The 24,454-nt window shown below is 55.0% G+C and overlaps 1 protein-coding gene across 1 annotated transcript; it reads left to right on the forward strand.

Annotated features, from left to right (window-relative positions):
• Positions 1 to 3,337: 3,337 nt before the first annotated feature.
• On the forward strand, positions 3,338 to 22,957 carry MMD2 (monocyte to macrophage differentiation associated 2). The gene is made up of 7 exons (XM_068146629.1): positions 3,338 to 3,754; positions 17,891 to 17,972; positions 18,639 to 18,799; positions 18,892 to 18,966; positions 19,250 to 19,351; positions 19,955 to 20,024; positions 20,427 to 22,957. Exons 1-7 carry the CDS (start codon positions 3,708 to 3,710, stop codon positions 20,628 to 20,630), a joined length of 741 nt encoding a protein of 246 aa, XP_068002730.1. The 5' UTR covers positions 3,338 to 3,707; the 3' UTR covers positions 20,631 to 22,957.
• The last annotated feature ends 1,497 nt before the right edge of the window (positions 22,958 to 24,454 follow it).

A 24,454-nucleotide genomic window follows, 5' to 3' on the forward strand; every position in this document is an offset into this window, starting at 1 on the left:
CTGCGCGTGCGCCCGCCGCGCGGGGTGGGCGGAGTCGCGCGTGCGCTCGCCTGGTGGCGCCGAACTCGGATGGAGAGAGGCGGGGCGGTGGGAGGGGAGGGCAGCGGGGCATCTGAAGCTAAGCAGGGCCCGCTGGGGTCGGCGACTGGATGGGAAATGGAGAGTGCGGGCGGTGGTCGCCAGCTCAGCCGCGTCCCCGCTGTCCCTAGCCTCGAGCATGACTGCCGCCTTACTGTCACGGTCGCTCCAGACACGGCAGGGTCGAAGCCTGCGCCGTACCAACCTCTGCAGTTCCGCTTCGTACCACGGGAGGTCCCCACGGCTCAGCAGATGGCGCAGCGCCGCTCCGCTCCCGGACGCAGCTCGCAACGGAGTGCAAAGGCCGGGTGGTGGCCAGGGGAGCGTCTGCCTCTGGGTGTCCCCCGCTCGCAGGACAGCCGGGAATGGGCAGGAGGCAACTCCAGAGCAGGGGGCGGATTGTCAGGAGATAATGTAAATTGCAGGGGAAAACCCCAAGGCAACTCAGTTAGGAATGTCTGGGGAGAGGATGGAAATCAAGGGATTTGTCCTGAAATCAGCTAGTCTCAGGGAAATGAGCTGCCCAGGGTGCTTGAGGTCATACCTCCGGGGGCGTTCATGAGTGATGCACATGCAGTGGTGGGGAGTGATGGAGCTTCAGCTCTTCAGTCTGCTGCTCTGGGCTCCCCCACATTTAACCACTCTCTAGCTGCTCCAAAAGTCTTAAATCCCAGCAGCCCTGCCCAGCACCCCACTGCCTTGGCAGATCACTGGAACAGGCTGCCCAGAGGGGTTGCAGGGTCTCCTTCTCTACAGACATACAAAATCTGCCTGGCTGTCTTCCTGTGCAACCTGCCCTGGGTGAACCTGCTTTGGCAGGGGAGTTGGACTCAGATGATCTCCAGAGGTCCCTTCCAACCCTTACATTCTGTGATTCTGTCCACCCTGCTACAGTGGTCCACACCCCAGCTGCTCCTGCCCCACATGCTTGCCTCTGCCTCCACAACAGCTGTTGCCAACCCATCTGTGTCCCATAACTCTTTCTATCCATCCAAAGTTTCTTATGTTGTGGGGTGTTTTTTTCCTGCTAAGACAGGGCAGATCTTTATCTCAAATGATCTCTTAATGCACAGGCAAACCTTTCTCCCTAGGGAAATGCAGTTAGGGTGGGCACTGCCAGGGCTCAGAGCACTCAAGGTGCAAACAGTCAACTATTCACAGCTGGGATCCAGATGGGACCCACGACTGGGAGTAGCAGACAATACACAGAGGCATCTCCAGCTATGGAAGTCGTGCAGGGTTTGGGAGTTTGCAGATTTTGGGGAGGAACCAGTCCTGGGCTTCATGACCCATTCCTCCTCTTAAGAGAAACTCTGCAAGCTCCTCCTACCCCCTTTGGGTGCCATCAGAAAAACATCATTGCAGTCAGGTTACCCTGAACCTTGGAAACTCTCCTTAACATCACTAGAATTACCCAGATCTTTGCACCAGGAATAGAGGAGGAGGAGAAGGAAAGAAAAACAAGGCTTGGGGCCAGCCAGTGTGTGAAGGGAGCTGCCATGCATGGTGGGCACATGTCCTAGTGGGATACAGGTGGTGGGAGCGTGGACATCTCTGCAGCTCTCTGGCTGGCTGCTCCTGGCTGCCTGCAGCTCTCCAGCCTCGGGGTTTGGAGGCAGCACTGGGGCTGGAGCCATCCCCCAGCACCGTGAGCGAGGCTTTGGTTGCCATAACAACTGGATTCAGGCTTTAAAAATAGTAACTTATTTTTCATTCAATTTGCCTTTTGCCCTCTGAGGCAGATCTATTTCAGGACTGATGGTTCACTTCAGGAGTCCCTCTCCAGCACCCCTGGCTGCAGACTGGGGGCTCTGGGGGTGTGGGGGGGTTATTCTGCTAAATTAAGTGGTTTATCACCATTTTCTTTCCCTCCTCTATTTAGGCCCAGAGAAAAGATAAAGCAGGGCACACACAGGCAGCATGAAATAACCTTTGCCAAAGCCTCATCATCTAGAGGGCTGGGGAAGGAACTTGAAAAGAACCCCCAATCTTTCCAGCTACGTGGCAGAGCGTGGGAGAGGGTTTTGGAGATGATCTCACTCTGCATCTCAGCCTGGACCCTGCTGCTTTCACTCTTCCAGATAGACTGGAAGGTCCTACCAAAGGTGGGGTTGGTTTGGTTCCTCTTGCACCCCCTGGATCCCACTGTCACCAGCCTGGTTTCTGAAGGCATCTTCCTTCCACCATGGGAAATGTGCAGGAAGGCTGATCCTGCTGCCAGCCCTCGGCCTCAGGGAACTGGGATTCTTCTTGAGGACCCTCCACAATGCAGTAAGCACCTGGAGCATCACCCTTTTCCCAGCCCCTGGAAGGATGAGCTGCTTCTGGAAGAGGTTGCAAAGGGTGCTAGGATTCATTCACCTCTTGAATTAAGAGTTCTTAATTTTTTGTCTGTTTTGGCTTTTGGAAGATGTGTGTGTGTGTGAATTCCCATGGAAACGTGGCCCTTTGTGCTGAGATGTCATCAGCTTTCCCCCCTTCTTCCCACCAACCTTATTAGAGCATCAGCAAGGGGTTGTACTGGGGAGATCTCTCCCCCAAGGGCTCTCCTCCTTCAGTTGCTGCTGGGCTTATGTCACCTTTCTTGCCCCTCAGCTGCTCACTGAAGGTACCTGTAGCCTTTGGCACAGGATGGGCATGGATGATGCCCATCTGCCTGCAGGCAAGCTCTCATCATCCTTTACATCCCCTCTCTGATCTGTCTAACCTCAGATGTGTGTTGAGATCTCATTTCCCTGGTGGTGTAGAAGATGGAGAGGTGAAGACTTACGACGGAGATAGGGTGAGGATCCTGGTGTCTCCCGTCCTCGCCTTCCTATCCTCCTGCACCTCCCGAGCAGGGAGGGATGCTGGCGTGCTGGTGGGAGCCGTTTCCCCACCCACAGGCACCCTACAGCGCTGGGACAAGGGCAGAGCCTCCCGCCCCTGCCAGGGCCCCTGGAAAATAATGGAAAACAAAATAAAATCATTAAAATCAAATAAATAAAAGCTAAGCCAAACAAAGCAGCTCCCTGGGGATGCCGGGGTGGCCTGGCCCTGCCCTGGGGCAGGCAGGGATGCAGGCAGGGAGATCTCGGTGCTCCTCCTGGGGGGCCCGGCCGTGGGCAGTGTCGCCAGAGAGGGGCGGGCAGGCTGCCTGCACCCTCCCTCTCTCCCTCCCTTTCCTCCCCCCCCCAAAGTCTTTAATCACATTCTCAATTCCAATCTGCTGCTATTTGATCCTCCGGGGGTGGCGGCGGGGAGGAGTGGGGGAGGAATATTTTTAGCTGAGCTTAGAGCTGCCGGGGAGACTACGGGAGATCGCGCAGGTTGCTGTGGCCGGCTAGAGTTGGACGGGATCTCCCTCCCCTCCCCTTTTTCTTCCTCCTCACACATCTGAGGGCGGCAGCGGGGCTAGCCCCCCCATCCCGGAGGTCGCCTTTGTTTTTCCCTTGTCGCTCTCTCGAGCAGCCGGGGCGGGGTGGGAGGGGGCCAGGCTGGGCTGGGCTGGGCTGGACCAGCCGTCCCTTCTCCTCACCCCGCCGGAGCCTGCGGAGTTAGCGCGGTTCCCCTGGGCGCTGCTTTCCTCCCCGGCCCGGGGCTGAGCAGCCACCGCCCCCCAACCCGGGACCCCCCATGGCACCGCCGCGATGTTCGTGTCCCGACTCCTGGATTTCCAGAAGACTCGTTACGCCAGGTAAAACCCCCGGTGCCGGTGATCCCCGAGCCCTCCCCGGGGGCTTGCCGAGCCGCGGGACAGCCCCAGCCCCTGCCTCGACTCCGGCGGGGATGGAGCCCGAAAAGGACCTTCAAAACCTGCTGAGTGCCCCAAAGCGCAGAGCAGGTGCGGGGCTGCTCTGCTGGGAGAAGGTTACCTGCTTTTCTGCATCCCTAAGGGATTCTGAGCATCCTCAGGAGCCCTCGCTGCCTTTCTCTGGGTCTAACGTCACCCTTGCTCACCCACTGCTGAAGGACCAGGAACCCAGCTCCTTTTGGGGACAGACCCCACTGCTGGCTGCAAACCCTCCCTGGAGGGTCCCTCTGTGTCCAAGGTCCCACCGTACCCAGGTGAAGTACCGTCCGGGTGGGTCCTAACCTGGACCTGGGAGCTCCATGGGGCTTCCCATGGGATGCACGGGTGGTGGATCCTTCTGCCCTTCCAGGAACTACCCAGGGAGATTTTCCAGCAGCAGGGACTGGTCTTAAAAGCTCGAGGTGCGTTAAGGAACCTCCCGATGTTGCCTGCACGGGGCGGGGGAAACCTGAGGATCGCCAGGCACAGGTCAGAGGGCACTCGGCCACAAGCTGCTGCGGGATCAGATGTGGCCTCCAGCAGGGAGCTGGTGGGTGACGTGGGGACAACAGCTGCCTGCAGCTCTCCAGCATGCTGGGTGACCGAGGATGAGTCAGATCACACGGTGCTGGACATTTCATGGCCAGACAGGGCTGAAGGCAATGCTGGGGGGGGGAGCAGGGGACACGACATGCCAGTTGTGTACCAGGGACAGGCTTTACTCACAGCTCCCCATGATTGTGGTGGGGATATTTCCATGGCTGTGGATGGTCCCACAGGCTGGTGCAGCTCCTGGAAGCACTTGGCTCTGCTGCTGCAGACTCCCAGTGGTCCTGTTAGAGGCAGATAGCAGAGGAAAAACTTGTTTGAAAACAAGTGGTGATGGTGTTTCTTCCCTATTCCAGGCATGAGCATCCCTGAAGGATGTTTGCCTGAGCTGGATAAGGGGAGAAGACCTCTCTCCCACCCCCACAAGCTTGCAGCTCCTCTCCTCCTAGCTGTTCCATGGGAAGAATCCATACTTGCACCTCCAAAAGCTGCCTGAAATGTGTAGGCAGATGCTCAAGGACTATTTTGATGCTGTAGCTCCCTAAATACCTTTGCCTGGGAGAGATGCAGGAGGTACCCAGTCTGCACCATGCATCTGATGCAAAACTACTGATGAAAACAGAATTCAGAACTATACTTCCCCACTGGCATACAGAGGACAGGGCCAGGGGGAGATGGAGCTGGGCAAAGCTCTACACTCCCAGAGCAGGAGGAAAACCATAGCCTCTGCACCACTGCCATGGGGCAAAGGTTTCTGGGAGCTGGGCAGCAGAGCAGGGGTTGCCTCTTTGCTTCAATTCTACCCCAGCAGAACCCATCTGCCAACCTGTTGCTTTATTTATCCCCAATCAGCACATTCAAACCTTGTCAGGGTCCTTTCTGGGGATTTGCTGAATGAGGTGAGGTGTTAGGGAGTGCAGGGTGAGGGCTGCAGGGCACGGGAAGGGTCAGGTCCACTTGGGCATCCTTCACTCCTCACTGGGTGCCAAGGCTGGACAGTGAGCAGAAGGCAGGTACTCCCTTGGCTTTCACCCCAAGGCAGTTGCCAGCACGTGATGTCAACCCAGAGCTTCCTACATCACCACAGAGATCCTCTTAGCCTAGTGCTTAAAAATAACAGCTGCTAATCCCTGTCCCCCCCTGCACCCTGTACACACCAGCTCTTATCCCTGAGGAAATGCTCTGCTGTGGCATATCCCAAAGGAAACCCTAAAAGCTGCCCTTTCCTGTGTGCTGGGGAGGGTCTTTTGCTTCAACTGGACTGCAAGTAAATAGGAGCCAAGCTCTGTGATGGGGACTGGGGTGAGTAGGAGCCATGGGGCTCGCAGTGGCACACGTCTTTCAAGGCATCAGAAGCATAGTACAATATCTTCTGAGAGGATGAGAAACTCCTACTTGTGGTCATTCTTAAATAAAGAGGAGGCAGAAAGTTTACCCTGTGGTAGAAAAAGCCTGGAACAGCTTCACTTTTAATGTTGTTTTATCTAATTTTGAGCGAGGACCAAGAAAGGAGGAACTTGGCCATGCAGCCACCAAAAGGACTAAGTAAAACGAGGTGGTGATGAAAGACCTCTTGTGTGAAAGCTGCAGCAGAGGCACTGGGCTTTGAACAGAGAGATGAAAGGCAGCAATCAATGTGGGAGCATTTTGTGATCTGCCAGCAGAAAACTTGGGGCTGGAAGGGTACTGAAGTGTCCCCTCCTCCTGGCCGGGCTTCGAGAACGGAGCATCATAGCTGACGCAGAAGGGAAAAGTGCAAGGAGAGGAGGCTGTCCCTGGGGTGGGGAGGGCGATGCATGGCAATGCTGTTTGAGTAGGTTGTGGCTAAAAATGAGGCTCTTAGTGGTTTCTCCTCTTCTGTGGGGTCCAAGAGACTCTTCCACCACGGGGAAAGGGAGCTGAAAAGCACAGTTGCTGCAAGGCTTTCACCGTCACTCACAGCCTGCACACCATGGCAGGTGACATCCATCACCTGCCCATCAGGCCAAACTCACCCACAGTGCTGGCAGCAGTGACAGGGTGCAAGCAGATGTAATTCCTCCTGCTTTATCCACTTACTGGGCAGTTATCCATCCACTCTTTCTTCTCCTCCTCCTTTCCTCTCAGATTACCAAACTGACACTGGGTTCTCCACAGCACAGACTGGTGTACATAACATCTTCATCACTTCAACTCATCATCCAGGTTAACACCAAGCCAGTATCTGATCCTTTCCTTCACCTAACCACCAGCTTTTCCCCCTTTTCTGTTCAGAGGTGGTCTGCTGCCTCTTGCCCACACAGCTGCTCTGTGGCTACAGCTCAGCCCCAGCCTCCCTGTAGAACACAAAATACTCCCAAGACTTCAGCCACTCAGACCTGTAATTGAAAGGAAACATGATTAAGTGGGGAGCTGCTGTGTCTGGCCATCTTCAGCAGCTCTGAAACAGCTGGTGGAGAGGGGTTTGCTGGCAACTGCAGGCTGCACAGGACACTGAATCATCCTAATAAACTGATAACAGCTCCCAATTTGATCACGTAAAAGGTTCTATGTCTTAAAGCATTTGCTCCTCTTGCCCTGCGCAGAGCCACAGACTGGAGCAGCCAGGAAAAGCCACATTCATTTCTCAGTTATGGAGTAAAAAGGTCTCTCTAGGTGTGTGGTCCAGGCTTATCCTCACCTTCTCAGCATCTGCAGTGTAGACACTGCCACCAAGACGTGGAGATCTGAACTCTACACTTGCTCCCGAGATTGGGGGAAGGCAGCTGGGCAGACCTTCCTTGTTGCTCCCTGCAAGTACTAAGCAAGGAGACATTTGCTGACTCCTCCTCCAGCGTCTCCTGGCAATAAAGGGAGAGGAGAACCAACAGGAATAGGAGGGAGAGAGAAAACTGGGGGGACTCAGACCCCGAACACAAGAAGAACACCACCGTGTGTTGACAGCCTGAACAGAGGTACCCCACTGGGGAGATCTGGTCCCCATTTGCTTTGCAGTGAAAGCACAAGCAGCCCTTGCCTGCTCCCACACATGCCAAGATGCTTTCCAAGAGCTCTGCTTCCCCCACAACCCATGTGGGAAGAAGCACTGAGAAGGAAAAGGCTTTCAGCCTTGATGTTACAGCTCAGAGCTGCTCAAGAGACAGGGGCTCCTCACTGTGTTCCTCCCATCATCCCCACTAAGACCTGCCAGGCTGCCTCCAGCTGAGCAGATCCCTTTGCTACAAAAGGTGCTGCTCCAAGAGATGGAGATGGTATTTCTCCCCAAAACACCTAGGGAAAACCAGGCTCATCTGATGTCTCTGACCAGTTCCATGTTGTTTGCTCTGTGGGGTCAGGTTGACTCAGATACCCTCTTAAGATTCTCCTCACATAGGGGCAGCTCTCTCTTGAACCAGGTCTTTAGAAGACAGGAAGTATTCTGAGATCAGTTGCAGTGGGATATTTCCTAAAACTGCCCCTTTTCCTCCTTTGGGAGGGTTGAGGGACCTGGCAGGGCAGGCTGACATGGGGATCACCACATTGGAGCTGTGCAGCAGCAGGCAAGCCAAGCCCTGTGCCTTGTGCTTTTGGGGGAAGGACAGTCTCTTGGCTGTCTGGGGGATGGATACACCATGGTCTTTTCCCTCCTTCAGCTGGTGTTGGATGTCAGCCTGATGTGATTCTTTGGCACAGCTCACTGTGGCCAGCTTCATGAGGTATCAGCCAACACCATGCATGGGAAACTCGAGCTGCTGCCCAGAGTGGCAGTCAGTGAATGCACGAAGTGGGGCTCTGCCAGGACTGCTCCCAGGCTTGCCTTCCCTCCTCCTCTCTTCCCACAACCCCAGCTCCACAGTGAGACAAAGAGATGCAGACCAGCTACAACTCCTACAGAAAGAAAAGGACAAGAGCACAATGGCTATTTCAGTTCATTGCGCTTGGGGCGTGCTTGGCTGCAGCTGCTGAAGGAGGTTGGTAGAGTACCCAGGGAGATGCTGCAAGGGGATGGATGCTTAGGGCAGGGGCTGAGCAAAGCAGAGAAGACATGGCCAAAGACACAGAGCCCAGGTCTCCCTTTGGGGTTTTCCAGGTGTGATTTCACCTCAACATTCTCATGCAGCGAAGATCCAGGTTTGGATGGACTCAATATGATGCACTGCAGATTCTTGTGGTTTTCAGTGGTGCCCTGCAGTAGGATGAGGGACAATGGACACAATCTGGAACACAGTTTGTGGTCTGCTGCAGGTGACCCTGCTTTAGCAGGAGGGTTGGAGTCACCCTCCAGAGGTCCCTTCCAACCTCCAGCATTCCATGCTAACATGAATGCAGGAGCAGCATATTCCTGATGCCAGTTAGCTGAGCTGGGCACTGCTGACCTTCAAGAGGGTTTGGATCCAGGTCTGTGCTCCTGTTCAAGTTCCTAGTCCAGGCTTGCTGTGGCTGAGGAAAGGGTTTTATGCAGGGAAAGATCAGTAAGCCAGGGGCAAGGAGCTATCTCTGCTGTGCTGAGCAGCACCAGCTGGTAGCACAGCTCCAGACACAGCTCTGCTCTCTCTTGTAAGTAATACTGGTGGAAATCCTACTATGTGCTGGCCTGGCTGGTGAAATCCATGGCTCTCCCTCTGTGCCTCTGTGATCCAGAGACAGCTGCTGAATAATTTACAAATACCATTTGTACTTGAGTAGCATCCAGGAATCCCCAAGGAGAGCCTGGCTCTGTCTCTCAGAGGATGCTAAGGGAAGACCTTATGGACCTGAAAAAAACTGTGATGTGCCCCTGGAGTTTTACAGCCACAGTGGCAGCCAGGGATAGAGGCTGGGAAGGCTGCAGCCCCAAAACCTCAGCCAGCTGGCAGAGGGGCTGCTGGTCAGGCTCACTCCTGCCCACCTTGGGTGGTGGCAGAGTCTGAGCAGGCAGGATTTGTGCCACTAACTTCAGTGCTCAGGGCCATGCAGGCAAGGCAGCAAGGAACATTCACGATGACATTCCAGGCAAGCAAACAGTGAATAATAGAGGAATTTTAGTTCTGGAAACAGGCCTCCTAACATTAATGGAACACCTGGGACATCAGAGTCATTTTGTGACTAATCAGCTGCTGTTGGAGGTCTCATGAGTACCAAAGGAAACAAGAAGTCCCTGCTCAGAAAGTGATTTGGGAAGCACTCACCAATCCCATCTGCTGTGAATAAACAAACAGTTCTGCTGTAGTTGTCTTGGAAGAGTCAGAGATACCATCTACAGACAAAGTGGAAAGCCTGCTGGAAAGGAAAACAAATATCCCTTCATGAAGGATGGGAATGTGGACAGCTGTGGCCCTGCTGGGAATTACCTGCTGAGTTTCCACCCACCAGCTCTACATGGGCTCTCATGGGTGAAGAGAGGGTCACTACCTGCATCCAGTCTGGCCTGGAGCATCCCACACCTGTCTCTGCTAGGCTGAGAAGCAAGGAATGGGCTATGCCCTTGGTATGGTCAAGGAAACAGCAGAACACTGGAACAGGCTGCCCAGAGAGGCTGTGGAGTCTCCTCCAGAGGCTTTCAAGACCTGTGTGTGATTCTGGGCAACCTGCTCTGTGTGGCCCTGCTCTAGCAGAGAGATCAGACTAGATGATCCCCAGGGGCCCCTTCCAACAACCACCATGCTGGGATTCTGTGACATTGCCTCCTGCCAGGCTTGGCCCCTTGTGTACCCAACTCCTGTGGCAGCAGGATGTGCTGGGGGATGTCTTCCCTGTCCTCTCATGGGGGACATCTGTGCCTGGAGTTTAGAGCCAAGTACTGCATGGATGCAGCTGAGCACATGGTCCCTGTCTTGGAGCATCCCTAAGTTGGCAAGCAGACTCATTCAGCATTTCTCATGGCATGGAGGCTGTGTAGTGCCAGGGGATGGTCTACAGCCAGCCCAGGATGCTGCCACATGTTAGAGTGCTGGGAATGAGCAAAATCAGGGTGATGAATGATGCTCAATCTGCAGCTTTGTGGAAGCAAGGCTTGCACTGCAGCATCTGGACAGGCTGCTCCAGAAGTGTGGTGATCAGCTAATTTAGAACAGACTAAACCAGGTTGGAAGAGACCTTCAAGAGCATTGAGTTCAGCCTCTCATCCAACACCACCTAATCAACTAAACCATGCCCCCAAGCACCAAACCAGATTACCCACAAGAAAGAACAGAATAGAATTAACCAGGTTGGAAAAGAACTTCGAGATCACTGAGTCCAACCTCTCACCCAGCACCATCTAATCAACTAAACCACGGCACCAAGCACCCCATCCAGTCTTATTTTAAACACCTCCAGTGATGGGGACTCCACCACCTCCCTGGGCAGCACATCCCAAAGGCCAATCTCTCATTCTGTGAAGAACAACTTCCTCACCTCCAGCCTAAACCTCCCCTGGCTCAGCTTGAGACTGTGTCCTCTTGTTCTGGTGCTGGTTGCCTGGGAGAAGAGACCAACCCCCACCTGGCTACAACCTCCCTTCAGGTAGCTGTAGAGAGCAAGAAGGTCTCCTCTGAGCCTCCTCTTCTCCAGGCTAAGCCACCCCAGCTCCCTCAGCCTCTCCTCCTAGGGCTTGTGCTATGAGGTTTAGATGAAAAGCCTTTCGTGTTCTGTGCCTTACCCAAGCTGCCAGCTCTCTGCACAGTGCCAGGGAGCAGTGCAGAAAACACTGCCCTGCCCTGTTCCACCAGCCCTCCTGCTCCTTCTCAATGGGATGGGCTGGGGTCAAAGGAGCAAACCTCCAGAGCTGCCCCTTCTCCCTCAGAGCCCAGGAAGCCAACCCACGAGCTTACAGCACACACAGCTTGGCTTCCCAAACCAGGAGCTCCATGTGTTTGTGTAGGAACATTTGGGCCCTGAGGAGCAGGCATGGAAGTAGAGGTTTGAGCTCCTGCTGGGGTGCCACACAGCCACACACGTGCCCGTGGGGGTGGCTCTGCAGATGGCAATGCTGGGCAGCAGCAAGCTGAGCTGTTGCATTTCTGCTTCCCAGGGGCAAACACTCCCCTGCCGACAGGGAAGAAGGACAAACAGAATTCCCTGTGTGCTCCTGAGCTTCACGAGGCAGCTTTTGGGCACTATAGAGCCTGAGGGCTCTGCACTGGGACAGAGGGAAGGGCTGATGAACCTTTCCCATGTCACCAAATTGAATAATTGATGACCTGGAGTAGAGAGGGGACCCTGAGTGGCCCTACTCTGTCTCCTGTGGCTGTTCCCCATGAGTAAGCAACACTTTGGGTCCTGCCCCACAACACCACACACCACTCCCAGGGACTGAGAGCATTACAAAGCACAGAGGAACCCAAGGGGATGAAGCTTCTACCAGAGATTACCAGATCATGGGTCAGAGGCAGAGTACACAGCAAGCCCCAGCTGACAAGGGCTGCTGCTACCACAGCAGCTCACATGTGAGCACAAGCCTGAGGACCAAGCCCCAGCATCTGCACTGTGTGTGCAGCCTCTGGGCTCATTAGGGCAAATCCAGACCATGCACTGGAGAGGGATCTGGAGCCAGCCTGCTCTGCAGGGACACATCTGCTCCATCACTGTCACCCCAGGCATCACAACATTTGCTCTACAACCCAGAGGGCCCTAGTAGGACTTACCCCCACTGCCAGTCAGCATCCAGCAAAGGCTTTCTCCTTCCTTCCTTCCCCTCTGACAGGAGCCATCACGAGGATACAATCCTTCTCTGTTACTCTAAAAGCAGTTGTGACACCCAGGCACAAAGAGAAGGAGAAATCCTCTTCTTTTGTAGTCAGATTCCTTGGGGGCAACACAGCCTGGAAGTGCCTCAGCATCCTGGGCAGGAGAGTAGACACCCAGCAAGCCACCAACCCCCCTGCAAAGACAGCAAGCAGAGGCTGGCCAAGCCCAGCACTTTTATAAGCCATTTGCAGGTGAAACCTGTAGCCATTAGCTGGCCTGGGGAGATTCACATCACCTGGGAGCAACCTTGGCTGGAGAATCACAGAATTGTTTCGGTTGGAAGAGACCTTCCAGCTCGTGGAGTCCAACCATTAACCCAGCACTGCCAGGTCACCACTACACCATGGCCCTCAGCACCACATCTACACAGCTTTTCAACCCCTCCATGGATGGGGACTGCCCCACTGCCATGGGCAGCCTGTTCCAGGGCTTGACAGCCTTTCTGGGGAAGAAATTGTTCCTAATGTGCAACCTAAGCCTCCCCTGGTGCAAAATGTTGCTGTTTCCTCTTGTTTAACCACCATGCCAGCTGCTCCTTTATCCCCACAGCACTCAGCCTGTGGTGCAGCACACAGCTCTGGTATTTAGTGCTTCAGGGTTGTGAAGGGGATGTGTTGTCTCTTCAAGTGCCCTGGCCACAGCCTCAGCACTGTGCAGGGGGAGCTCAGTTCCTCAATGCACAGCCACACAGCCACGTGTGGCCTGACTCATAGCATGGTTGGGTTGGACCAGCTCCTTCCAAGGACTGGGAGGAGCTGCTTGGTGGGAGCCCGACTCACACCTCTCCATCCATACCTTAGTGGTGATTTTACACCTTCCTCACATTGTTCTTCCACTGGCTTGCCTAAAGGATGTCACTTGGAGGAGGGGAAAGGGGGCAAGAGAGAAATGATGTACCAAAGGCCAGCCAGAGAGTTGGTACTGAAGGTAGGACTAAACACCCTCTCTCCCAACTTGCAGACTAGCCTGGGTGCCCATCAGGGCTGTTGCCCCTCCATGTGTGTGGAGGACAGCTTTCCCCCAAAGTGCCCCAATGGCTCTGCCCATGTGAGTACTTGGTGCCCAGGGAAGGGATGATGGAGGTTGTCTTGGTGTCCCCAGGACACCTCAGGTGCTCACACATGGGCCACTCCCAGGAATATTTCAATGTATTTCCCTTCTTACCTTCTTCTGCCTTGCCCTGGCAAAGCATCAGCCAGGCAGATCTCCATGATTTTTGAGGTCAGAACTTTGTTCTTGGATAAAAGTCTTAAAGAACCTCCAAACTCTAAAAAAAACCCCACCCCAAAGTCACAAAAAGCCACAAAATCCCCCAAATAACCAACAAAACCCCCCAAAACCACCAAAAACCAGGGTGGGAGAGGGAGGAGGAGAAAGGAACAAGCCTGGGAAGCTGGCTCTGCACTTTGCCCTGGCTGCCTGGGACAAGGGGCTCTTTGTTTCCCTGGCCAGAGCCCGGTGCACTGGCCCTTTTCTGTCTCTCTCCCTGGGAAAGGGGCCAGGGGGAAGCAGGCACAAGCAGGGCAGCAAAAACCCTGGGGCTTCAGTGAATAACCCCTGCTTGGACTTCCACCTTCATATAGCCACTCTGTATAGCAGCTGCCAGAGCTAACCCTGGGAGAGGGAGCCTGGGAGCTCCTTGGGTCACTGCTTCCCATGCACCATCCCTGAAGATGCACATAGAATCATAGAGTGGTTTGGCTTGGAAGGGAACCTTTAAAGGTCACCTAGTCCAACCCTGCTGCTGTCAGCAGGGACACCTGCAGCTGGAGCAGGTTGCTCAGAGCCCCAGATGACCTCACCTGGATGGGGCATCTGCCACCTGGGACAGGGACTCACCAACCTCAGTGTGAAAAATTCCTTCCTCAGATCTGGTCTAAATCTCCCTCTTGCACTTCAAACCCATCACCCCTTGTTCTGCCACAACAGGGCCTACTAAAAAGTCTGTCCCCATCTTTCTCATTGGTCCCTTTAAGTACTGAAAGGCCACCAGAAGGTCTCCTTGGAGCCTTTTCTTCTCCAGGCTGAACAACCCCAACTCTCTCAGCCTGGCCTCACAACCAGAGGGGTTCCAGCTCTCTGCTGATTTGTGTGGCCTCCTCCAGATGTGTTCCAACAGCTCTGTGTGCTCCTTGTGTTCAGGAGTCCAAAGCTGGACACAGCACTTCTACAGAATACAGAATTAACCAGGCTGGAAGAGACCTTCGAGATCATCCAGTCCAACCTCTCACCCAGCACCATCTGATCAACTAAACCATGGCACCAAGTGCCTCAGCCAGGCTCTTCTTAAACACCTCCAGGGATGGTGACTCCACCACCTCCCTGGGCAGCACATTCCAATGGCAAATCTCTCTGTCTGCAAAGAATTTCTTCCTAACATCCAGCCCAAACCTCCCCTGGTGCAGCCTGAGACTTCCAAACCTGCTTCACTCCTGATGTGCAGGAGGTTTTGAAAGGCTCTGTGTCTTTTGGACTTTGCAGTCCTAGAGCACCTTCCACAGTGCTTTGGAGCACTCAGCTGCTGTGTAACCACCTGCCTGTGGTTTCACAGATGGAGTGGGTTGAGTGAGCCACATCACCATAGCTTTGCTTGGTCCCTGGGCAGGTGGCAGCATAGGCTGGAGGCTGTTTGGACAAGTTGCTCTTGTCCCCTCCCACCCCAGGGACGTTGCCAAGGTGTCCCCAAGCATATGAGCACAACACAGAGCTGGCAATGGTTATGAATTCAGCCAGCCATGGAGGAGACTTTTGGAGAGGTGTATCCCTTCTTCTCCTTATTTTCCTGCTTTGAAAACTCCCTGGAGCTCTCGCTGGCTGCTAGCAATTCACCTTCTCCCGACCCCAGCCACACAGAGCTGGGGCTGGGAAACACACAGCAGCCACTCCCAGGGCTCTTGGCTTTCATCAGTTCTAATAAGAGCTGCAGGTGCCCTCTCCAAGTGTGTCTGTCCCACCTCTCTGGGAAGGAGCTCAGGTCTGAGGCTCATTTTACACACTGATAGGGAAAGCTTCTGCAAGCTGGGGCCGATGCAGAGCTCCTTGTACTCTGCCCTGCACCCGTGCCAGCATGCACAGGGATGACATGAGCTGGGTGGTCACTTGGCATCCCAGGATGGTCACTTGGCATCCCAGGATGGTCTGGGAGTTGAGGTCTCTGGAGAGAAGAGAAGGTGAGGAAATGATTGCCTCCTCTCCCCTGAGGAGTGAGGGGCTGCAGGGAGCCAGGGACTCATCCTGCCCTGCCAGATGTGCAGACACTGGCTGCTCTGTGCCTGCTTGCACAGCACTGCTCTTGAGCATAGAGGACCACAAAAATGTGTCCAACTAGCCCCCAAATGGGGCTGCTCCTGGAGGGCCCTGCTCTACCCGGGCTGGCTCAGCACTTCCAGCCAGCTCCCACATCTGTGATGCTCCATTTCCCATCCTTCATGGGATGATGCTTGCTAGAAAGCAGGGCTGGAAAACCAGAATGATTTTTTCCCCAGCTCAGAAAAAAAACCCTTCCTTCTGAAGGCTACTTCTCCCCCTGGGAAAATCAGGTACCAGGCCTGGGGGCACACATGCTGTTTGACCTCATCCCTTGGAGGCAGCTGGGGTGGCCCTTCCAGGCTTCTCCATGCCTGTGCCAGAGCTAGGGAGCATAGTTGCACCCCAGGGACCCCTTCCTAAAAGGTCTGAGTGTTCCTTGTTCCTAAGAGGGAGGTGAGGGAGGGAAGCTGGCCCCACTGCTGCTCTCTATTACTGCTCTGAACAGCACCCAGCAGGCTGGAGAGGAGATGATGCATGGCTTTGGGAGAACAAATAAATTCAAGGAAAAGGCCTGGAACAGGTTTCCTCAGCAACCATGACGTCACGCGGGGGGGCTGGGCCCCCCCTCCCCAGCACCTTATCGTTAAGGGCAGAAGGAAGGGAAGCAGAAAGCGGAGGGGAGCTGGGGACAGTGTCCTGGCAGCCCAGGGGACGGTGATGTTCTCCTGCCAGGGGGACGTGGCTTCAGCACTGGGAGCCTGGCCAGCTCTCCTGGCGGGACGGGGAGGGCATCCCTGGTGTCTCCTGGGATGGAGGTGGCAGCATGCTGGGCACCACTACATCCCCGGGGATGCCTGGCTGCTTCCCAGCCACAGCAGCCTTGCTAAGCTTTGGTTCCCCTCGATTTGCAGGGCAGGGGGAGTTTGACCTCTCTATTTGCCCCAACTGAATTCAAGACATTTGGGGTGAGGATGACCATGCAGGGTCCAGCAGTGCCAGGGTCCAGCAGCGCCAGGGCCCAGCAGCAGGCAGGGACTGGGGAGGTGCCTGTGTGGGTTGTCACTGGCTGGGGAGCACCTCACACACCTTTTCCTGCTGTGGCCACACTTCTCTCCACTCAAACTCTTGTCATTTGAGGGATTCAATCCATCCTGGCTCACTTTCAATGGACTGAGGGGCTCAGGTGGTGGGGCTGAGCATGCAAGGGGAGACAGGGGAGTCCCTATGGATGTGGGTGGCTTGTGGATGGGGAGAAGGGACTTCTGCTGCCTTTCTCAGTGTCCCAGACTGAGGGGTCACTCTGTGCCCAACAGCAAGGTCCTGCCAGACCTCAAACCCCTTCACTGGGCACAGCTCAGCTGTGAAACATGCTGCAGATGGTGCCAGGGTGAGAGCAAACAAGGTCAGGAAACAATTAGCCCAGGTCCTGCAGGACAGCCCCATCAGTGCCCACTGAGCTTGGCTGTCCTGATCTGAGCCACAGCAGCAGTCTTCAACCCCCTCAGCCCCAGGAGCAGCCAGGGCAGGATCATTCTATTTCCCCATTTCTTTCTCCCTTTCACTAAGGCTGGCCCCTGTCAAAAGAGGACACTGGGTGAGGCAGCACTCAGCTCCAACCTGTTATCATGGATGCACACTTAATCTGGCTCTTTACAGAGCATTATGTACCCAGCAGTGTCCAGCCAAGCCCACACTATTTTTCACTGCTGTGTGTGGATCTGACAGGGGCAATCAATACGTTCCTCTGAGTGCCAAGAGCAAGCTGATGCCACAGGCTGAGAGAAAGAGAAATAAAGATGCAGGTGCCCCCAGCACCAAGCCCTGCTGGCAGGAGGTAGATGCAGGTGGTACCCAGAAATCAAAGTCATCACAGGGATACAGTTGTTGGAGCCAGGGATGCTACTGTGACATAAGGGTGTCACTGCTGGGTGGACTGGGGACAAGCAGCAGGTCCTTCCACTACCCCTTGTGATAGTACAAGGAAGCAAACTGGAACACAGGAAGCTCCACCTCAGCATGAGGAAAAACTTCTTGACTGTGAGGGTGATGGAGCACTGGAGCAGGCTGCCCAGAGAGGTTGTGGAGTCTTCTCTAGACTTTCAAGACCCATCTGGACATGTTTCTCTGTGACCTGCCCTAGGTGATCCTGCTTTGGCAGGGGGTAGGACTTGATAATCCCTGGAGGTCCCTTCCAACCCCTACCATTTTGTCATTCTGTGGTACCCCAAGTGCCTCCATCCACTTCTGGGGCCCTTCCCACCACTGCTGTTTCCTGTCCTCTCCTGCTTGCAGCAGTGGGCAGAGCTGGCTCCTGTCTTCTGTTCAACAAGCAGCTGCTGGGAAAAGCTTCACCCTGAGATGTAGCTGAGCAAGAGCAGAGGTCCTGGCTTTTAGGGCCAGTCAGGTGGACAAGCCGTGTCCAGTGCTGGGGTCACATCTGCAGGGCAGCTGGAGCAAAGCTGAGCTGAAGTGGGGACCACTCTGGGGGGCTGGTGGGTGTTCAGTGCAGACTCCTCCAAAAGGACTTTCCCCCACCCTGGTCCCTGAGAGTGTTTCTCTTACTGCTTCTTGCTGCAGGTTTATGAACCACCGTGTCCCCTCCAACTGCAGGTACCAGCCAACCGAGTATGAGCACGCAGCCAACTGTGCCACCCACGCAGTGAGTCCCTGTCCCCAGCCCAGGGAGAGGGGGGATGGTGTTCAGCTCTCTGAGGATCCCCTGAGGAATCTCAAGAAACACCTAAAGTGCCTGTGTTCAGCCATGGGGCAGCTGCTGAGGCTGCTGGGGCTGCGATGAGGCAGATGTGCCCCAAGGGCTCCCCAGGGAGTGAGGATGCTCTAAGCCCTCTTCCTGCCTTGGGCAGCTGATGTTCATCTCCCTTGCTCTCACCCACCATGGGCCTATGTCCCCAGAGGTGCTGGCTGTGGGCTTAGTGGTGCAGGAGTGTTTTGTAAAGCTCCCTGAAAATGGAGTGTTCTTCACAGGAGGAATGGTGGCAGGCACCCATGGGGCTGCCTGTGTGGCAGGGGAAATGAACACTGCCCACATCAGGGTTTCCCTCAGGAGCTGGCAACTTCCACTCCAAGCCCTGGAAGATGACTCACAGGTAGACTCTTCCTTGTGCCTTTCTTCTCCTCCTGGAGAATCGATTTTGGAGCTGGAGCATGCAGTGAGAGACCCCTGCCTGGCCAGTGCAGGTGGCCAGCCTGCCCCTTATGGGTGGGAGCTTTGACCAGAAACACCTAAAAGGAAAAGCAGAAACTGTATGGCAGCTGCTCAGTGGAAACACAGAGAGTCAACAGCAGATTTGCTTCTCCCTTCCAGTTCTGGATCTTGCCCAGCATCCTCGGCAGCTCCATCCTCTACATCCTCTCTGATGACCAGTGGGAAACCATCTCAGCCTGGATCTATGGCTTTGGCTTGTCCAGCCTCTTCATTGTCTCCACTGTCTTCCACACCATCTCCTGGAAGAAGAGGCATCTCAGGTACCAGCCAGGGTCACTCAGGGCTTGGAAAGAGGGAGAAGGTCTGGAGGGCCTTGGTGCCACAGGCAGTGACCCTTCTGTCTGTCTCACAGGACCGTGGAGCACTGCTTGCACATGTTTGACAGGATGGTGATCTACTTCTTCATTGCTGCATCATATGCTCCCTGGTGAGTTGCCAGCAGGTGGGGACCGTCACTTGGCCCCAGTGGTGGGGAGAAGATCAGCCTGGTTCCAACAAATAGGGTTTCCTTCTCTGCCTTGGAGCAGTACCCTGCCCCTTGCCACAAAACCTTCCTATCCTATAGACTTCAGCCCCTTTAAGCTGAGGTTACCAGCTGGGAAGACCCATGGATGGGACAATCACTGGGGTGAGGGCAGCATCTCCTTGGCTTGCAGCCTGGACCAGGGTGCTGCCCTACACCTACCTCACCACAAACACGGGTCCTGCAGGCTGAACCTCAGGGAGCTGGGTCCTTGGGCCTCCCACATGCGTTGGATCATCTGGATCATGGCTTCTATTGGGACTGTCTATGTCTTCTTCTTCCATGAGCGGTGAGTATCTTCACCTGGCCCCATGCTGGGTATTGCAGAGCCCAGCTCAGCTCTGCCAGCCCCTCCTGCTGTCTTGAGAGCAAGAAGGATGGCGATAGACAGACAGATAGGTGGGCATGTAGGCACAGCCTCCTGGTCAGCTGGCAGCGGCGAGCTTCCTTGGACCACGTCTTTCCCCATCTGCACCCTGGGTTTAGGAGTTTCAGTGGCAGGGATGCGGGAGGAGGGATGCGGGAGGAGGGATGCGAGAGGAGGGATGCGAGAGGAGGGATGCGAGAGGAGGGCTGTGGGAGCAGGGACGCGCTGCCATGAGTAGCTTCTTCCACACGGTGGCACCAAATGGAAAGCCAAAGGCCGCAGATGTCTCCCCTAAGCCCCGAGAGCCTGGCCCTGAGCTGGCATCTCCCAAGTCAGGGTTGGGGTCCATCACCCTCGGAGCTGGTGCCAACTTCACAGCGGTGGTGTGGCTTACACATGAGGACATGCGACCTGCTGCGCTGGCACCTCTGCCCCTTTTCCTGTCGTGTGGCAGTGGGCATTATAAGCACAAAACTTGACTCTTCCTCTGCATCTGCCTCCAAGTAGCTTTGCTGTCCACTGCAGGTACAAGCTGGTGGAGCTGGTGTGCTACGTTATCATGGGCTTCTTCCCTGCCTTGGTCATTCTCTCCATGGTAAGCCACTGCTGGGAAGCACATGGACTCAGGATGAGGGACAAACCTCAGCAGGGTTGGTTTGTCTCTAGTGCATTGGTGTGGTCCAGGCTGTGTAGTGGATGAAGCCATCCTCAAATATGATGTGGCTCAGCTTGGCTTTGCAAGCGCTTTGGGTGCCCAGCAGATACCACCTGCATCTCCAGCAGACCTCCTGACTGGGCTCCATTGCACTGAAATCCTCCTGGCAAAGCTGGGCCGCTGGGCCCTCGCTGCCTGGCTGGAGGGGAGGGCGTAGCAGAAGGCAAAGCAAAGGTCTTGCCCAGGGCCGGGGCCACGCTTCTGGTCTTGGTGGAGTGGTGGTGGGGGAAAGGCAGGCATGCCACGGCCATCACTGAGTCCTGCCTCCCTGCCTGCTCCCAGCCCAACAGGGATGGCCTCCCAGAGCTGGTGGCCGGAGGACTCTTCTACTGCCTGGGCATGGTCTTCTTCAAAAGCGACGGCCGCATCCCCTTCGCCCACGCCATCTGGCACCTCTTCGTGGCCATCGGGGCTGGCATCCACTACTACGCCATTTGGAGGTACCTCTACCGGCCTGGCACGCTGGAGCCCAAACCATCCTGGTAGAAGCCTTACAGACTTGTGCCAGCTGGCACCTGGGGGCATGGAGAGGAGCGGGGAGCCAGCCAGAGCCCCTGGGCTCACCCTGAACCACCCACGCGCCTCACGGGCAGCGGTGCCTTTCCCGCACAGCCAGAGGAGCCTGGAGGTTGATTTTAAACAGATTGTCCTTTTTTAACCTGGGGAACTGTTTATCTCTTTAGGCAAAGGTTTCAGGTGGTGGTGGCTGACTGATGGACTGCAGGTGATGGGAAGTGACCCCTCGCTGTGGGCCTTGGGGAGGCTTCACTCACCTGCTGAACCTGAGCATCCTACTGGAGCAAGGGTCCTGGCTCACATGCCTCTGGCTAGTAACACCCTGGGTTTGGCTACCTTAGTGAGGGCCACCCAGGGGTATGGAGGTGTTTGGGTAGGGGCAGAAATCCATCCCCTTTTGCCCTGCCTGGTTGTGTGTCTGCCCCAGCTTGGAGGGGGGCACATCAGTACCCCCATACCACCCAAAATGGTCCTAAGTCATGTCAGCATCAACTGCCCCCCCCCTCAAATTCTTGATGGAAAGGTCCAAAGTCGACAAAGCCTTACATGAGATTGAAACTTGAATCTCTTCCAGGGCTCCACAGAGTCTGGGAAGCCCTTTCTCTAAGCCAGTGTTCAGTGCACAACTTGGTACATCCCTCCTAGATGAGCCCATGGAACCCTCGTGGACATTATCTCCCTGGGGTGTTTTGTTTTCATCTCCAGTCCCAGGGCCAGCAACAGCCCTGAAGCACAGCCCTGCTTCCAGGCTCTGCCACATGTGTGCCTTTGGTGAGGAGCAGAGCAGGGACCTGGCTCCTGGCCAGATCCTCACTGGGATCAACCCATTGGCACCAGGGGATTTTCTCTTTCCTTTTGAGGGAGGGAAGTGAACCTCCTTGGACTGGGATCCCAGGGCTGCCTTCCTTCTCCACTCCTGTTTTGATAAGGATTTAAATCCACTTTTGGGAGGAATTCTGACATCCCTGGGAACACCACAGAGAAGGGATGCCTCTGTGTGATCTTCAGAGGAGAGCTGTGGTGGAATGTCCCTGTCCAGGGCACCACAAAGCAGCTTTTGGGCTGGGACATCTCTCAGGGTGAAGGGCAGTTTTAGGGACAGGGAGTAAAGGACTCAATGTGAGCCCAGTCTCTGCTGCTGCCTCTGCCAGGCCCTCAAGTCCCAGTCTGTGCTCTGTCACCTAGTGCAGGTGGAGGGGTGGAGGAGGACAAACTGTGAGTAATGAGCAGTTGGTGGAGTATACCTGGGGTTAGAACAGTGAGATATGGGATCCCAGAGCAGGAGATGCCATTTTTTCCATCTGGCAGGTCATGACCCTTCTCCGTGCCTCAGCTTTCCCACCTGTAAAATAGGGATGAAGACATTGACCTACCTCACAAGGCTCCTGTGGGGACCCTGGGAAGCACTTGGAGGACAGCCAATGCTCTCAAACAAGTGCTTCAATTTTCACTGAGTCTGGGGGACCAGATTCCCAGAGCCACCACAGGGTATGGTGACAACTGCAGCTTGTTCTGCCTGGGCTCCCCCCCAGCTTCTCCATCACTGAATTCCACTGGGGAACCACCCTGGGCTCAGACCATGCACACAGCAGTCCCAGTCACTGAGCAAACATCCTCTATCAGGGGCTGAGGATGCTCAGGGTCCACCATCATGTTTTGTCCATGGGCTTCATCCCAAGGGATTTTTCTTAGATGCCATTTTACCATTGGAGGCTTTTGGCCCTAAATCCAACCTGGGGGCTCCTGAGACTCAGGGAGGTGCAAGAAGAACCTTTCTGAGGCCTTTTCATCTCATCCTCCTGCTGAAACCCAGGGCAGGGCAGGTGGGAATGGGTGGCCAGGCTCTGTTGGAGACATCACCACCCTGCCTTGAGCCCAGATTTGCCAAGTGGGCTCCTCTGTGATTACAAAGTCCCCACTCTCCTCTTGCTTCCTGAATCCTTCCCTTGCAAAGCAGCAGCGGTGGAGGGGAAGCACAGGGCAGGTTGTCAGATTGTCCTCCCTCTTTTATACTAATTTCAAATGACTCATAACATTCAGGGTGTCTGTGGAGGAGGGTTTGAGGGATCTTTTTAGCATCTCATGTCTTTTCAGCACCCATTCTGCTGGGGTGAGTATTTTGTATTTAACAGAGTGTTGGGTCAAACAGAAGCACCCGTAAGGATAACCCTAGTGAACGTCGCTTCCCGTGTGACTAGGACTGAAATAAAACCTCGAGATACCTCACTGTTGCCTGCTCATTGAATCAAAACCAGTTTTCCCTGCAGCACCTGGAAATAAACTCATTTCCTCTCTGCCTTGCCTCTCCTGGCATCACTCCCCGCTGAGGAGAGGAGCCACTCAACAGCTGCAGCGAGGCCCCGCTCGGCGCTGAGCACCGACTCTCCTCAGTGCATGGATGGCCTTGCCAGCTGCTGGCTCATCTTGCCGGGGGGCCCAGCACTGTTTTGCCCTTCACACCAGCTGCATGGTGGAAATTCAGGAGGTTGGGGGGGCATGGGGGGATGGGTTAAGCTCCAAGCTGCAGAGTTTCCTTAAAAATAAAGGAATTGGTGAGTCTGCCCTCAGCAGCCCAGTGCTCGGTGCTGGATGAAGGCCTTGCCAGCATCTCCCCAAAGGGCTTTCAGCATGAAGCCCTGCTCCTTCTGGCACTGCCATTTTCTGTCCTGTGCTGGTCCAGTTCATGGCTGAGGTGGTCAAGCCTCAAGGCTGGCACTAGGGGGGAGGAAGGATAGACCCAGGGAGAAAGAAAACCTGTGGTGGACCAGGCAGAGGATAAGAACTCCTTACTCTGGCCACAGAGGGTAAAATCCCTCCTCACCACCCATCCACTCTCACCAGCCTCTCATGGGCACTGGCTTCTCTTGGAGAGGGAGGATTTGTCCCCATCCGTGGAGTGCTGCCTGTCCCAGGCTCTGCCCAACCCCAGCCTGCTCTCTGGCTCACACCTCTCCATCATAGCTATGCCGGGGCTGGGCTGTTCTCAGCTAAGGCTGTAATGATCGGCTGCTTTCCCAGAGAGCCAGAGAAGGTTCCCTGCTTCCAGGGGCAGCTGAACTCATCCCAGAACCTGACCCACAACTTCCACCTCGTTCATTATTTCTTTGCTGCTAGTGATTGGTCTGGCCTGGGAGGCCTCCTGACTTCACTTTGCTTTTACTCTGTCACTCCCAGAGGGCGTCTGGCTGGCAGACTCACCTTCCCTCCCAAAGGGAAACCCATTGGGTTAAGAAACATTGCCTTTAACCAAGAGGAGAAATCAAGAGAGCATCAGTGCTCACTTCTTCTTGAACAACTCCCAGGTGCAGCCATAGAATCACAGAATCGTTCAAGTTGGAAAAGACCTCCAAGATCATTGAGTCCAAACATTAACCCAGCCCTACCAAGACAGCCACTAAACCATATCCCTCTGCAACACATCTACATGGCTTGGAAAGCCCTCCAGAGATGGGGACTCCAGCAGTTCCCTGGACAGCCTGTTCAAGGGCTTCACAGCTCTTTTGATGGAGAAATTTTTCCTAATATCCAACCTAAAAGTTGCCTGGTGTGACTTGAGGTCATTTTCTCTTGTTTTATCAGTTGTTTGGGAGAAGAGATCAACCTCCACCTTGCTACCACCTTCTTTCAGGCACCTGTAGAGAGTGATAAGGTCTCCTTTCAGCCTCCTTCTCTCCTTTAAATCCATCACCCCTTGTCCTGTCCCAACAGGTCCTGCTAAAAGGATTTTCTCTCTGGTTTTCCTCTCCCCGACAGGCTCAGACGATCAAACCTGTTCAGCCAGCGCCAGCCGCTGC

This window comes from Melanerpes formicivorus, unplaced genomic scaffold, assembly GCF_026170545.1.
Source record: "Melanerpes formicivorus ecotype bairdi unplaced genomic scaffold, bMelFor1.0.p_v2 SCAF_14, whole genome shotgun sequence".
In the NCBI taxonomy this organism is placed as follows: domain Eukaryota; kingdom Metazoa; phylum Chordata; class Aves; order Piciformes; family Picidae; genus Melanerpes; species Melanerpes formicivorus.